General features: G+C 44.4%; 1 protein-coding gene across 2 annotated transcripts; it reads left to right on the top strand.

Moving 5' to 3' along the window:
• The first annotated feature begins 108 nt into the window (after positions 1-108).
• On the top strand, positions 109-13,733 carry LOC115586691 (bromodomain-containing protein 1-like). Of its 2 annotated transcripts, XM_030425948.1 has the most exons (12): positions 109-1,383; positions 3,382-4,772; positions 4,963-5,119; positions 5,215-5,334; positions 6,034-6,162; positions 6,541-6,853; positions 7,127-7,882; positions 7,976-8,102; positions 9,334-9,464; positions 10,084-10,178; positions 10,509-10,663; positions 12,023-13,733. In XM_030425948.1, exons 2-12 carry the CDS (start codon positions 3,400-3,402, stop codon positions 12,210-12,212), a joined length of 3,546 nt encoding a protein of 1,181 aa, XP_030281808.1. In that variant the 5' UTR covers positions 109-1,383; positions 3,382-3,399; the 3' UTR covers positions 12,213-13,733. The 2 variants fall into 2 exon arrangements, with proteins under 2 accessions (XP_030281808.1, XP_030281809.1); XM_030425949.1 differs by lacking the exon at positions 10,084-10,178 and having other exon boundaries at positions 12,023-12,172.
• Positions 13,734-14,111: the final 378 nt, after the last annotated feature.

The raw sequence follows: 14,111 nt of genomic DNA, 5'->3' as shown, positions 1-14,111 counted from the left end.
CACCTCTACGAAGCTTCTAAGTGCTGTATCGTAGTCAACTGGACTTGTTTCAGTTTCTTGAAAACGTTCACCTCTCATCCAAGAGGCTGCTTCAGTTTTCACTTGCTGGAGGGGAGTTTGCAGGGTTTTAAATTCTGTGTGGGCATGTCCTTACAGAGTCATTAAGGTCTGAGTTTCAGAGTCGTTTCAGAGGCCACTTGTGGGTCATTGACCCGACTGGCCTTCATATGGGTTGCTAGGGCTAGGTGAGCCAAGGTGCAGTGACTGAGATGATTACTGAGAACCTTCATCAACATCTCTACTAAGCATTAACGTCACTTGTTCAAAGATCATGAACTGGGTGGGTCGATTTGAAGTAAAACGTATCAAGAGTGTGTTTATCCTAACTCCTACTAACAACTACATATATCGTTTTATATACAGGTTTTGAACAATCACATAGCTGGTTTAGTGAAGATTGACAATGTAATAATATCTAGGTAAAATCCCAAAACAGGAAAATCCTTTAGCATCAAGTCTCTTTGCAGTCAGTATAAACAACTAGTGATTTTATATTTTTCTTCCTGTCAACAAAACCCATTTGCAAACCCAAACTAACAATTTACTTGATATTACTTATGTGTATTATGTGTGCATCCAAAGCCCAAAGCCTCTTGCCCCTCTGTGCCATAGAGCTCCATTGTTGTCCAAAACCTATTAATAACACATCAGTGAGCCACACAGCTGCCCTGGCAGACATGTTCCTTTATTACAATGAACAGACAGTGACACACTGTAGGTTATACTGACTCAGTCCCACATTGAGTATAATCATGGCAGTTTGTGTTTATGATCTGCACTTCAGGGCCACCACACAATAGACAGTAAAAAAAACAATAACAATTAGTGTTTCCTTTAAAATCCCCTGTTCATTTACCTAGTCCCTCAAACCAAGCATATCTAAGTGTTTCACTTCTTAAAATGACGCCTTTTCTGGATTATATATATATTGTTATAAATTAAAGAACTTGTACAGTCTCCCACAAAAGCAATAGCAGCGACTTCCGGGTTTTCCTTGGTACGCCGTGACGTCACGGCGTAAAGATTCACACAACCGCATTGTTGTTGGGGGAAGAGAAGCTCGGGCAGCTGCTGAGCTCCACAGCTTCCAACTGCTTCTGATCAGTCCTATCGATCAGTGTTCAGCCTGATTACAGTATAACACCCGAGACCGGCTCCGTCGCCCTGGATACCTGCCGGTTACCTTCAAGTTTGACTCGGTTCAGCGCGAGCCGCGGCCGCTGTTGGATGAGCGGACTGAATGTGGATTTAACTGTCGCTTTGCTTCACAGGCCGCGCCGCCATTGCTGCTGTTTTAACAAGCAGAATTCGTGAAATACCGAGGTAAGTCCAGTCTCACTCTGTCCTCACCTAGAAATGTCACCCCTCTACAGTCTACATAGGTTTAAACTCAAAACTAATCCTCGCTGCTCTTGGGAAAAGCCACCCTTTTCTATCGAGGCATTTTCTTGTTGTGTTGGTCGCCATATTTCCTCCCCCCTCAGTTAGGTGTAATGCTAGCAGGCTACCGTTAGCCAGGATTGTGGACGGAGTGTCCTAATGCGTTTAACTGGGGACCGGATAGGCCGCCGTCAGATGAGAGGACATCTACGGGTCGTCTTTTCCTGTAACAAACCTGTGTTTGGCTTATAACGCTGAAGCAACATCGATTGATCACATAGATCACCGTTGACGTTCGATTGAGCGATGCTAATGCTAGCCGTGGCTAGCAGGAACCGTTTAATACACAGCCAGGGAGAAGCTGGGCGAGTAGAAGCCGCTGTGCTGTTGGCCGCTGATCTCCAACAACAACCCGCTGTCAGCGGCTTCGGCCTGGTTAGCTGAGTCGTTCGTCGGCTCGGTGTGCTGCTCTGGGAACATTTCTTTCATTCATCCAGTGCACGTTATCACATGCAGTCCGTTTCCGCCCCCTGTACTGTTACTACATTGAGCTAGTAGACAGAAAGCGTGCTGAGAACAAAAATGAGATTGACACTAGGGGTACACATTTAAAGCTCCGAGCTCAGCTTCATGTCTCTTTTGTCCCTGTAAGGCCACAATTGTAGCTGCGTGCCGATTTTAGCAGCACAACAGAAGAGGCCAAGTATGTCGACAGTTTAAAGGAATTTGTTTTCAGTATTCCCACACAGTGCAGAGAGCACATGTAAGGTTACAGGAGGATACACACAGCGACACAGAGATGAAATCATTTGTTTAAACGTCGACAATACATGACAGTTTTAATGATGAAACAGCCGTTATCTAAGCGAAATTCCAGACATTCTTGAGGTTAAAGGCCAGGTATTAGCTGGTCTGCTCCATCCTGTTTGAGAGCTAACTGAATATCTTTAGGTTTTTGAGTGTCTGTCAGACAAAGATATGCATTTAAACATTATTAAACATGGCATCTGGGAAACTGATGGACATTTTCACATTCTTGAGTCACCATTTATTAAAAAAAAAAAAAATCTGTTAAGCAGAGAAAGATAGTTGTATCGCTAATGCTGAAACAAACATGGGATTCAGCTCAGTAACCGCCAGTCTACTTGCATACAGTACAGACAACAGATGTAGAGGAGGATACAAACACAGATATTCAGCTTGACACAGATCAGCAAACATAAACATACATATGTTACTATGACAAGAGCTGAGCTTCTCAGATCTGAGTATATTGATACCATACCCTACTGTGAATTGCAGGACACAGCCATGACTTTTTACAGTTGTTTTTTGTACACGTCACTTGACAAAAGTTTTAGAATCGGCACAGAGAGTCGGGTATCAGAGTGGCACAGATACACAGCCTTAATGTAGTCAGGACATTTGCATCATCAGGCCGGCAACATAGATGAGGCCAAAGATTCACGTGTGACACTTGTGAAAACAGATGAGTGTCAATAATGTTGCATGTTGAACATATTGAAAGCTTGCCCGATGCTGCATTTAAATCTTAATGCAGGCTTAGTTGATATTGTAGGCAGCTCATAGAAATCCTCAAAGCATCTAAAGGAGACCCACAGAACATAAAAAAAGGCTCTGACTAAAAGTTATGTATTTCCTTCTTAAATGTTCCTCTATGATTGAAGGCTGTAAGAGGTGCTGACATCCTTGTAGAAACACTGTTCCTTTAAGGCTACATTGAGCGTAAGGTTGTTAATCAACCTTCCTCACTGTAGTGTAAGGTTGTTAATCATTAGTGCATGTTCTGTTAAACCCAACTCTCACTGCTCTGTGTTCTGGTTGTTGCTTCAGAGGGTGATTTCATGCCAGGAGATTTTGCGGCCACAACACCATATTACTGAGATATTGACACTGGCGTTTCATATGTTCCGTTTTCAGGGTCTTTACGGCTTCAAAATGAAGAAAAAAAGTCGACAGCACCGCCCAGCGGTGCTAAAGAGGGACTCCTCTCCCATCAAGCCGTCACCCAACCGGGAGACGCTGACATATGCACAGGCTCAGCGAATAGTGGAGCTTGAGGTGGACGGTCGTGTGCACCGATTCAGCATCTATGACAAGCTGGACGTCATCACTGACGACGACCCCACAGCTCAGGAGATCATGGAGTGCAACAGCAACAAAGAGAACAACGAGAAGCCCCAGCAGGTCCTGGTGCGCTCTGTGCGTCTCAAAAACAACCGGCAGAAGAAGAACGCAGCACTCACGGCGTCGCTCGGTGGCATTGGCCAGCACGGCACTGCAGGAGGTCTGTTGGAGCCAAAGGTTAGAACGGTTGAATACAACTTGCCAGTGGTGCCAAGGAGGCCGGCAACATATTACAAATACACAGAGAGGACAGCAGAGGAACTGGATGAGGAGGTGGAGTATGACATGGACGAGGAGGATTTTGCCTGGCTTGAGCTTATCAACGAGAAGAGGAAGAGTGAGGGCATCAGTCAGGTGTCGCATAACCTGTTTGAGTTCCTAATGGACCGTTTTGAGAAGGAGTCGTTCTCAGCCACGCAGGGTCAGAGCGACCTGCAGTCGCTGGTGGATGAGGACGCTGTCTGCTGCATCTGTATGGACGGAGATGGTGCTGACAGTAATGTCATTCTCTTCTGTGACTCCTGCAATATCCCCGTGCACCAGGAGTGTTATGGTGTGCCGTACATCCCTGAGGGCCAGTGGCTGTGCAGACACTGTTTGCAGTGCCCATCGCGGCCTGCTGAGTGCGTCTTTTGTCCCAACAGAGGTGGAGCCCTGAAGAGGACTGATGATGACCGCTGGGGTCATGTAGCGTGTGCTCTATGGGTGCCTGAGGTTGGTTTCTCTGACACAGTTTTTATTGAGCCCATTGATGGCGTCCGTAACATTCCACCAGCACGCTGGAAGCTCACCTGTTACCTGTGTAAAGAGAAAGGTGCAGGAGCATGCATCCAGTGCGATAAGATCAACTGTTACACTGCCTTCCATGTCAGCTGTGCCCAAAAGGCTGGCCTCTACATGAAGATGGAGCCTGTGAAAGAGGTGACGACGTCCGGTACCACCACCTTTTCTGTGAAAAAGACCGCCTACTGCTGCAGCCACACGCCCGAAGGCTGCGATCGCCGGCCACTCAACATCTACGAGGAGTCACACCCGAAAAATGGAGCCTGCCACAAGCGGGCAGACAAGAGGGGGAAGGCCCGGGGCAAGGGCTGGCAGAAGAAGAAGACTAAAAGAGTGGAGCCAGAACCAGAGCCAGAGCCTGAGAACCCCACCAACTCTGGGCCCAGTATCACTGCATCAAGGTAGGCAGGCAACAGGATATGAGAATGCATCTAGTAGTCAGTCATTCAGAGATATAACTCATCACAACTTACAGCCATGAAAAAATGAAAAATAAAAGCTTGTTAGATTTTGTTTCTGTTCAGGTTATCTCTGAATACTGAAAGAAGTATTTATTTATTAAACATCTCCTTTTGTTTCCCCGTGGGTCAGCTTTGACACCATCCTGAACCAGGTGGCAGTTCAGAGGAAGCGTCTGTTTGTTGAGCGGGTGCTGAGCTACTGGGTGCAGAAGAGGCAGTCGAGGAACAATGTGCCGCTGATCCGCAGGCTACAGGCCAACCCTCAGCCGTCCAAAGCCAAGCAGATGGTCAGTGCTGGTGACGCTCAGTGGCTTCCCACAGTGGAGCATTACCTTTCATTGAAGTTGTTGCTGAAAAATGTTTGTTTGTGCTCTTTTCGCAGGAGAACAACCAGGCACTGAAGGAGCAGCTGAAGGAGTGGCACCGCCTTCGCCATGACCTGGAGCGAGCTCGCCTGCTGCTGGAGCTCATCAGGAAGAGAGAGAAGCTCAAGAGGGAGGAGGTGAGATTCATTTCAACATTTACTGCTTCTGCATCACAAAGTTCAAAGCTTCATTTTAAATCAAGGAATCTACAAATAATGTCAACAGATTTCCTGTCTGGATTTTTAAAAATCACCAACGGGGATGAATCAGTCATTCATCCACATAGATGTCGTTAAAAATGCTCATCAGAATCAAGAGTCTGAAGCGACTCAAATTGCTTCTTTTATCCAACCAACAGTCTAAAACCCAGAGAAACTTCACTTACTGTCAAAGAGGTGAAGAAAATCATTGAATTGATGAAGCTGAAACCAGGAAATTTTGACAATTTGGCTCGAAAAATGACTGACCTTTCACTTTCGGTTTGTTGATCATTATCAATTTCCTATGGATAACACTTATTTATAGTTAAAGTGTAATATAGTTGCTTTCAGTGTCACCAAAAACCTCTCAGATTTAACTGATGAGCTGGATTTGTGTTATGCTCACAAATTTGAAGACTTGAATAAAATGCTACAAACACGAGATGTATTGATTGTTAGTGGCTGTGTGTACAAACCCCCCCCCCCCCCCCCCCCCCAACATTCACACCAAGAAAGTGGCATAAATCCATTACGCTCAATATGAATATAAAACAGAACTTGCACTTGATCCTTTTCACATGAATTGAAACTTTGGCTCACCGTTTAGAGTTGTTTGACTATGTGTTTTCCCGTCAGATGAAGCAGCAGCAGTCAGCGCTGGAATACCAGTTGACCCCCTTCAACATCTTGCTGCGAGCCGTGCTCAGTCAGCTACAGGAGAAGGACCAGTACAGTATCTTCGCTCAGCCCGTCAACATCAAAGAGGTAAATAGGAGGAAATGATGTAATGCAGCACTACATTCATGTCCTGGATATTGACTAAATAGACTAAAATATCCAGGAAAAGTTGTTAACATTTAATTTGACAGAACTGGTGTCTTCCCACAGTTGCAACCCAGTAGAATTTCTTTTTGCACCGTTCGTTAGATAAAGCTACTGTTGATACAAGCACATCACTTGTGCGTTTTAATCCTTTTATTGTGAAAAATGCAAAGGAAGTGTGCTAAGGAGGTCAGTTGATGAACCCATGCCACTTGGTAAAGTTCCAATTAAAAGTAGATTTTTGACTTCTTCAAAGTGAATCCCTGTAGGTGATCTTCTCAGACGGTCTGCAGCCTCCAACATGTCTCTTGTCTCCTGCAGGTTCCTGACTACCTGGACCACATCAAGAACCCCATGGACTTTTCCACCATGAGAAAACGAATCGACCTTCACAGCTACAGGAGCCTGGAGGACTTCGAGGACGACTTCAACCTCATCATCTCCAACTGCATGTCGTACAACTCCAAGGAGTCGTTTTTCCACAAGGCAGCTCAGCGGATGCAGGACCACGGAGGAGTCATCCTCCGCAGGGCCCGCAGAGAGGCTGACAGAATCGGCTTCGACTTCGCCAGCGGGTTACATCTGCCCGAAGCCCCAAAACTGGAGGTGCCGCCCCCCTTCTCCTGGGAGGATGGTAAGTCGAAATCACTTGTCAATGGCAATGTTGAAAATCGATGACTGGTCATTTTTCAAGTACAATCTTCAAACATCATCTGGTTCTGGTTCCTCCACTGCAAAGACTTGTTTTTACACAATGTCTTTGTGTTTTTAGACTGTTTGAAGAGTTCTTTCAACTTGTGTTGGGCACATCAGTTGCAGATGAAATAGAAGTGCTGAAGTGATGTAATGGAGATAACGCTGTGATGTCATGAGAATCTCTCTCTCTCTCTCGCTGTCTCTCTCTCAGTGGACCGTCTGCTGACTCCCACCTACCGTCAGCAGACTCCTCTGGAGGATCAGCTGAAGGAGCTGCTGGAGAAGCTGGACCTGAGCAGAGCCATGAAACACAGCCCGTCCCGCAGCAAGAGGCTCAAACTTCTGAAGAAGACCATCATGGAGGTCCGCAGCGAAATGAGCCTGAAGAAGTCCCTCCCAACAACACTGCCCACTGCCCCTGAGCCTGTTGCAACTGAATTGGAGGAGAAACCACTACCTGAACCCCCGGTAGAGCCCTGCACGCCACAGGAGGAGAAGCCTTTACCTCCGCCAACGTTGGAGCTGTTAACCTCACTGTCGCAAATCGACATCTCGCCCAGCGACTTGGAGCCGCCCCCTCTGAAGGCGGTCAAAACCAGCATGGACCATACTCCCATGGAGCTCGATGGCGACACAGACACAACTACCTCAGTGCCCCCGGATACCCCCAATGGGCACATCCCAGACCCGCTGCTCCTCAATGGCGACCTCCACACCGAAGCCTCTGGAGCCTGCAACCGACGGACAAACAACCTCTTCCGCAAGTCCAAGAGCACCAGCCCCCAGAAACCACCCAAGACCCAAGAGGCATCCGCTGTGTCGCCGCCGCCACTGGGCACCAAAACCTTCCTGTCAGTGGTGATCCCCCGACTGGAGACGCTCCTCCTTCCTAAGAAAAGAACACGGAGCAGCAGCGCCGACGTCGAGGACGATGATGAGGAGTCGCCGATAAAACGCCTCGGCACAGGTACCCACTTGGAGAACAGTTGATTGTAAGAGTTCTGATGCACCCTGACCCTTCACTATACTGTGTAAGTTGCCTGTGTTTTTTTTCCTTCAGGAATTGCAAACGGTTTTGTGGTGGAGGAGGAGGACATCTTACCGTCTCCTCGCCTGCCTGAGCCTCGCCGGCGCTGTGCCTCTGAGTCGAGCATCTCCTCCAGTGGAAGTGTCCTATGTGGCACAAGGTGAGTATGGGAGGAAACATCCAGAGCCAAAGTTCCAGCTTATTTGCTATTTGAATAGTTTTGTCCAGTATTTCTAACTTGATACAGACCAAGCTGAGATGACAATTGTGTGAAAACTGAGTTTCTCTTCAACACATGTCTCTGGACCACAGTTTCTAATCAAGTAACCTCATGTTGTTACTTATTTATCAAGTTAAATATAAGAACACAAAAACAATTGAGACAGTTTTTCTGTATATTTTCATTTATTACCTCCCTTGTACATTATGCATTGGTACATATTAGGGCTGGGACAAAAATTTGTCGACATGAATAATTTGCGTCGGCGCGTCGTCCCAAACAGGAAGTGGTAGTACCTGCGGAGGCTGAGAATAGCCCCTCTCACACAGAGAAGCTGCATTAACGCCGCAGCGGCGGTTCGTCAATTCTCCGCCGTTGGTCATTCACACAGTGCGAAGCACCGGCTGAAATAAAGACGAACCACCATGTAATTCACACAGAAACTGCGCTGCCGCTCCTAAAGAGACGTCTGGGTGTTTCCCAGGTGTCTCCCCTGTCACTCTAAACCCGCGGACCGTGTATAATGTGTAGTGATTAAGAACCCTGCCCCCTAAACATCCTGGAAGGTGAGCGAGTTACGTTGTTCGTGCTAAATTACATTATTACATAATCGCCATCAGTAAACAGGTCGCTGCGTGACTCTGTCACTTGTGGGGACGGAGGCTGTTTTCTGGGGGAAAGTTCACTTAAGTCTCGGTTGGGAGGGCTGACCATCGCAGTGATTTATATCAACACAACCACTTGAGTGAGTTAAGGGTTTTTGCCGGTGACAGACGCTGTTTTTCGGGAAGAAATGTGATGAAGAGTTGGTAGGACAGGCGGGAGGACAGACGCTGCTCCGCCTACAACTGCGGTATTTTTTCCTCATATTAGTTACCAAGGACTGTTACAGTCACTAGTTACTTTTGTTTGGTAATGTAACGTTAAATTAATCGTTAGATTAGTCGACTAATCGAAAAAATAATCGCTTGATTAATCGTTTTGGACAGCTCTAGTACATATAATATATGGGTGACACTAATGCAGCAGGGAAAGCCAAAGAGAGTTAATCTAACTCTGAAAAAGGATACAAAATATTGCATAGCTACATTACAATGTAATGTTTCTTCCTACAGACCACATGGTGGTTTTTAACATTTTCCTTACCTAGCTTTCCTCTTGTCTCTTTCAGCACCGTCATTGTTCCTAAAAGTAGTAAAGGACGACCAGCGGCAGCTCGACGGAGCACTGTGGATGACAAAAGCACTCTAATGACCTGCATCGAGAACGGAGAGTTCACCAAAGCTGCCAAGATCTCTTCAGGTGAGCCAGTAATGAGAGTCATCTGATGAATGTGTTTGAAACAGCATGGCATGCTTTGATTGGTCAACTCTTCTCTCTGACTGCTGAGGACATTTACTAACCTTATTAAAAAGTCCCTCTCCTTCTAATAGTGTTAATTTACTACCATGCATTGTTTTTATTTTTTCTCCCTTTTTTCACTTTTTTCTACCGTTCCACCTGTATGACCAAGCAGCTGTGCAGTGGATTATAAATTTGAGCATCCAGTATCCAGTTTTACTGAAGCAGCAGCTCATCACAGCTCCCCAAATTAAGGTCCACGGTCCTCTGAGGGAAAGATGAACAGATGCAGGTTTAATTTATAAAGGAAGTGGTGAATGAACAAACAGTCCAGAAACAGGATACCTTTGATGGACAAGGAGGAAGTGGAGTGGAGTGTGTTATTTTCTCTGGGTTCGGTGATTTATAGTTTCATATAAACAATGTCCAATCCCTGTTTTTTGAAGCTAATCTTTAAAGTGTGTGTGTGTGTGTGTGTGTGTACACCTCCTCTCGTGTGCATGGCTGTTTGTTCAGACTGGCTGTGCTCTCTGTCTGTTGCACTGAATACTTCATAACTTGCTTGTTGTTGTTCCTGTAGAGGTGTGGAAGCCCACCGCTGCTTCTCCATTTGTTCTGGAGCCTCTTAAACTAGTTTGGGCTAAGTGTAGTGGATATCCCTCCTACCCCGCCCTGGTGAGTGAGTGCTGGTCCCCTCTGTGTCTCATTACCCATCTGCCCCTCTGCCATTGTGCGTGCTGTAGCTCGTGATTTGTGCTCACAGCCATGCAGGAGCTTCCAGCTGGCCGATCATGGACTGCTTTTGTGTGTGCGTGTGTGTGTGTGTGTGTTTGTGGAGTCGGCCGCTTCGCTCAGAGCGTTTTCGGCTCGACTCGGCCTTGCATGCTTGTGTCTCTGAGTGCAGGCTTCTTTTCTGCAGCCGCTGCCACCAGGATCTGCTCCACAGTGTTATTGTGAGGAGGCAGTTTCACTCAGTCTCCACCCATCTCTGTTTGACCCTCACAGATCATGGAGCCCAGAGTACAGAGGACGGTGTGTCAGCACAACGGGGTGGAGCTTCCCCAGCCACCGCTGGACGTTCTCAGAGTCGGAGAGCGGATGCAGTTCAGGTCCGCAGAGAAACTCTTCCTCGTCCACTTCTTCGACAGCAGGCGCAGCTGGTGAGGAACTCACCGACTCATTCTGAAAAAGAGTAAAAAAGTTAAAGAAGAAGATCTCAGGACGCTTAAAATAAAGCAGGGGTGTAATGTATTTGCAGTCTTTCCCCTAGATTGTTTTTGTAGCAGCGGTGCTCTGAGTCTCTAACCTAGCAACATTCGGGGGGTCCGGGGGCATGCCCCCTGGAAGAAAAATTTGAAAAATAACCGTTTAAATGTTGGCTACTGGTGAGATTTTTTAATTTCAGAATCTAAGACATGAGACAAAATATAGTAGAAATTGACATTGCTGCTTGAAAATATGTTTACCTCTTGAGCATTAGAGAACGATTATTTTCTTTATTATTATTTACTTTTATGGAGACAGAATCTGTTTCAGAAGTCAGTGGGCCACCTGACGTGAAAGCTACGGAGAAAAAAATCATAATTTTTGCATATTAATATTCATATAAAATAGAGGAAGCATTAAAGTACAATAAAAAGAGCTGTGTCTCTGTCGTAATGGTAAACACATTTAACACACAATAACACAATTGATAACATTTAGATCAAAAACAACACAGAAACATCTTCATGTGGGCAACAAATATAATCACTTTTAGTGTTTTTTGGACAGATAAATGCATCATTAGGATAAATATAGTGATTATGGTGAGGCAAAAACAAAAGAAAAAACGTTTCAAACTGGTTTAATTTGAAGCCTTATACTAGACTAGTAATACCAGAATGTACCACTAGGTGGCACACGTGACAATCCATCAGGACAACTGTGTTACATTGAATTGTTATTTCTCACAACCATCCAACTTAAAAAAGTTTTGACAGGAAAATAATAAATAAAGTAAGACTCAAGTCCAGTGAAACTTGAGAAAAGATGTCAGGAGCAACATTCCAAGCAACATTTCAAGTGTGACAGGTAACCTTGCAAGTCAAGGAGGAAGGGCGGGTCGTCTAGTAATCGAAAGGTAGCTGGTGGAATCCCATTGAGATAGATACTGAACCCCAAATTGCTCCTGATGAGCAGTTGGCGCCTTGCATGGCAGCCTCGCCATCAGTGTATGAATGTGTGTGTGTGTGTGTGTGATGGGTGAATCTGACAAGTGTTGGAAAGCGTTTTGACTGGTCAGTAGACTGGAAAAGCGCTACAGAAATGCAAGTCCATTTACCATTTACAATAAAAGCATGAGAGCAAAAGGGTTTCTGTCCACTGAAACACTGGAGGGCTTTTAGTTTGAAACTGAACTTAAGGGAATCGTCGTCATCATCAACAGTACATGTGAAAGAGTAGGCAGAACATAAACTGTGAGGTCACTGATGTAGTCTGAAACAAGACACACTGAACTCTGTCTTCTCTTTCTTCAGGCAATGGCTTCCTAGATCCAAGATAGCTCCCTTCGGGATCAACCAGACGCTGGACAAAATTAAGCTAAAGGAGGCTCATTCCTCCCGCATCCGAAAAGCTGTGCGGCTCGCCTTTGACCGAGCCATGAACCACCTGCACCGTGTCAGCGGTGAGCTGGAGCCGAGAGCTGGCCTCGCCATCACGGACTGAACCCCCTATCCCTTTTTCCTTCCACCCACCACCTCTGAAATCATCCCATCATCCCATCTCTCCACTTTGTCCTTCCAGCTTTTTGTTTAGAGCACCATCACATCAGAGCGTTCAGTTTCTGCCTCATACGCACAACAAACACACACTTGTCATGTTTACCATTTCCTGCAAACTGGAACCGGATCGTTTTCATGTCACCTTGCACATCTGTCCCCAGTGTCCGAAATACTGTAGCTTGTGACGGCCATCTTGTTTTGTCAAAGAGCTATGCAACGAAAACGACTCGGTTATCGGGTGCAAAAAGGTGAAAGAATAAAAAAACTCAGACATGGGCTGTGAGGACCGAAAAATCACGGGTCTAAACCTGTTGAATGTGTCAGAGTTTGACCTCTGACCTCCTTAAATGTGCTGCAAGACTGCTGCGACCGTCTCACTGCCACGACGATGTCCATCAGTGTGCGTGTGACTGCAGCAGCTCCTGTAAATATCCTGTACAAGGCCTGACACTAATTTATTCACTCCCTCAGTTTGTTTTGGTACATGGTGTTCAGATATTTATACAGTTGCAGGTGATGATGATCCACGTCGTTGCCGGCACTGATGCTGTCGGCCCTTTCTGCTGGTGCTATCTCTACAGAGAGAAAAAAACAAACATGCATACTGTAATGAACACTTTTATTTCAGCTCCTTTTTTACAGTTTTTGTAAGTTATTGAGTTCTCAAGCTTCAAGTTCTTTCGTCTTTGGCATTAATTTTTTTGTGTCTGTGTGCATCTTTTTTTTTTTTTTTTTTTTTTTACTGAATGTTTTTACTGGACTACTTTTCGTTTGTACATATTTATATAAAATCTATATAGATGCTCTCAAAAGTTTAAAATGCCTAAAGTGCATCATTCACACCAAAACCAAAAATCTGCTGCCCACAGGACTCCCACTAATGTGTTTATTTCTTTCTTTTTTTTTTTCTTTTATTTTACAGTTTCATTGTGTTTTTCCAGGTTTTCGGCCTTTTTGTTTGTGTGCTGTGATGAGTTCAAGTCTTCTGTAAAACGTCACAGAATCATCTTTTCCACCTCAACTGAACTACAGTCAGCTGTAGGAGAGAAGAGAAATGTGCCTGTACTAATTTATTGTAAAGCAGAAAATGTATATGCATTACTTTATAGAGAGAGTATTGTAAGAAAATACTACGGGCACATGAGGAGCCATATGTAGAGGCCCTTCCTCTTCTGTTGTTTTGTGAGAATCTTTTTTTTATTTTTTTGAATTAATAGCATTAAATCTGAGCGGTGAGGTGATAGTGTTTGATGTTTTATTTTTGGCAGGGTAGCGATGGGTAGACTTCCTGTTTTGTTTGGCCCCTCTGGATGTGGATGTTGTGTGTAAATAGATTTGGTACTTTAGCTGATTCTCTGGGAAAAACCACAGTTATAGCCAATGGGAGTGGAAACCAGCCGACGGCAGGCCGGTGGGATTTTTATACTAAAACACTGAAAAATTAAATATGTTATTGAATCACTGATTGAACGTGTCTTGGTATTTATTATTGTACATTTTAAGACACTTAAAAAAAAAAAAAAAATAAATAAAATATATATATATATATATATATATATATATATATATATATATATATATATATATATATATATATATATATATATATATATATATATATATATATATATATATATATATATATATATATATATATATATATATATATATATAAAAATGTTCAAATTTCTACTATACTGTCTTTTTTTAAAGACAGTTATTTTGTTTTTATTGTTTGTTTTTGTTACTCATGTGTCCCTTTTTAACATTTTTACCTTACAGGTTATAGTTTAGTATTTTTATTTGGCTTATTTAATTTGCTTTTTGCATTTTTTCTTTTGTT

This window comes from Sparus aurata, chromosome 8, assembly GCF_900880675.1.
Source record: "Sparus aurata chromosome 8, fSpaAur1.1, whole genome shotgun sequence".
NCBI lineage: Eukaryota > Metazoa > Chordata > Actinopteri > Spariformes > Sparidae > Sparus > Sparus aurata.
This window is presented reverse-complemented; position numbering and strand designations above follow the sequence as displayed.

What these genes read in the sequence shown, in the direction of transcription:
- LOC115586691 (XM_030425948.1), top strand. Translation starts at nt 3,400, where the DNA reads ATGAAGAAAAAAAGTCGACAGCACCGCCCAGCGGTGCTAAAGAGGGAC. An exon ending in AGAAGCTCAAGAGGGAGGAG is followed by an intron (nt 5,335 to 6,033) that starts GTGAGATTCATT and finishes TTTTCCCGTCAG; the next exon opens with ATGAAGCAGCAGCAGTCAGC. An exon ending in GATAAAACGCCTCGGCACAG is followed by an intron (nt 7,883 to 7,975) that starts GTACCCACTTGG and finishes TTTTTCCTTCAG; the next exon opens with GAATTGCAAACGGTTTTGTG.